The 1,750-nt window shown below is 40.3% G+C and overlaps 1 protein-coding gene across 1 annotated transcript; it reads right to left on the reverse strand.

The window, feature by feature from the left end:
• Positions 1-25: 25 nt before the first annotated feature.
• LOC102290616 (leukotriene B4 receptor 1) lies at positions 26-1,735 on the reverse strand. The gene is made up of 2 exons (XM_005953565.3): positions 1,188-1,735; positions 26-929 (listed from the first exon to the last, which is right to left on the reverse strand). Exons 1-2 carry the CDS (start codon positions 1,356-1,358, stop codon positions 552-554), a joined length of 549 nt encoding a protein of 182 aa, XP_005953627.1. The 5' UTR covers positions 1,359-1,735; the 3' UTR covers positions 26-551.
• Positions 1,736-1,750: the final 15 nt, after the last annotated feature.

Consider the following 1,750-nt stretch of genomic DNA (forward strand, 5'->3'; position numbering starts at 1 on the left):
TATTTTATTGGGACTTTTGGTGGTAGCTCAACAGCATAATAACCACATACAGTGTTGTAATGCAGGTCAGTTAGATGTTGTGAAAGAGAAGGCAGCAATGCACGAAACCGTGACAAAAAAGGATGCTTTCGTGACATGTTTTTGATGCAATGTTCTGTTTGTCCAACAAAGCAACCAGTACAGTCTCACATGTTAAACAAGCCATGTTTGCACAATAAGAGATTGGCAAACATTAAGAAACTTTCATTTTTTTAACAAACTGAATTTGAGCTCACAGTCAGACTGTGTGTTGTGCGCTATAGAAACATTCTGATTAGAATTAAAAATGACATCAAAAATACTGATTAAATTGTCCATTTCTGTACAACTGGATAGAATATGAATACACACACACAGACATACAAAATATATGATACTCTGCAATGATTTGCTTCAGCAATACAAAAATATTATATTTACAGTATTTACTTTCTGGACTACTCCAGTTAGCTTACATTGTTAGTATATGCGAGTTTGGGTCAACTCAATTCACATTATTTTAAATGCTACAGTTACTGCTCAAAGGTGGCCAGAGTCTTTAGTTCAGGCGCATCAATCTCCTGCTCCACTGCACTCCTGCTCTCGCCTCTGTTCTTGCTTTTGAAAGGCTTCCCCATTTTGACAGAGAGTGTGTGCAGGACAGAGCTCTCATCTGGTGAAGAGCTGCTGCGGCCGCTACGGGAAAAAGATGTGGTCCTGCTCTCTGAATTGGTGCCCTCAAAGAGCTTGCCCATGAAGCTGAACCCAGCCTGGCGGATGTGTGAGCTGCCTGCAAACACATAGAGGATGGGGTTGACAGCACTGCTGAAGTAGGCAAAGGCTGTAACGTTTGGACGGGCTGTTTTAGCAGCACGGCTCACTGTCTCACTTCCCATCAATAAACCAATCACCTGAATGAGGAAGAAGAAAAGAGGCGTAAATATTATTGGGGGGAAACAAAACAAAATAACACACAAAAAGAAAGTAAATTGTTTATGAATTTATTCCGTTATCAGTCAGAGCTATTATTGTCACTCCTGTGGTAGCATGACAAAAGTTTTGCTAGAGTAACTGGAGAAGTGCAACATATGCCTGAAGTGTTTACGTTTGGGTCTTACAGTAAGAGAGAGTTTTGATGCTGTCAACCCAGCGTTAAATAGATAGCACACCTCTATGATGTTGACAATGTGGTAGGGGAGCCAAAAGACTGCAAAAGCCGAGATGATGAGCAGAATCAGGCGACTGCTTTGTCCTTTACGTTGGAACATGGCACTTCGCAGGCGGCAGATGACAGAGGAGTAGCAGGTGTTGATGAGAGTGAAGGGCACCAGGCATCCCATAATGGTCTCAAAAATGTACTGGAAAACAGGATGAGCCACACTCCCCCAGTGGTAAGGCACACAACCGCTCACGTTGTTTTTGGGACTCTTGAGAACACTGTCAGAGAATTAAAGGGAAAAGATTATGAATTCACCAAAAGATACTACGTGAGAAAATGAGAGACATGACTCTGTGTGCATGTAGGAACTAAACTATGAGTCGACAACAAAGCAAAATAAAAAAGAACTGTGACAGTTTGAGTACAGGCATAAATTTGTAGGACCTTTTTAAAGTAGTTTGGGTTAGATGTTAGACTACAGTCAAATCTGTTTTACAGTTTACTCAATACGCCCTTACAGTAATAATAAAATAATAATTTTAAAAGAAAACACTAAAAAAAGTGAAAAAATAT

This window comes from Haplochromis burtoni, unplaced genomic scaffold (assembly GCF_018398535.1).
Source record: "Haplochromis burtoni strain Fernald_Lab_line unplaced genomic scaffold, NCSU_Asbu1 Contig_5417, whole genome shotgun sequence".
Lineage (NCBI taxonomy): Eukaryota > Metazoa > Chordata > Actinopteri > Cichliformes > Cichlidae > Haplochromis > Haplochromis burtoni.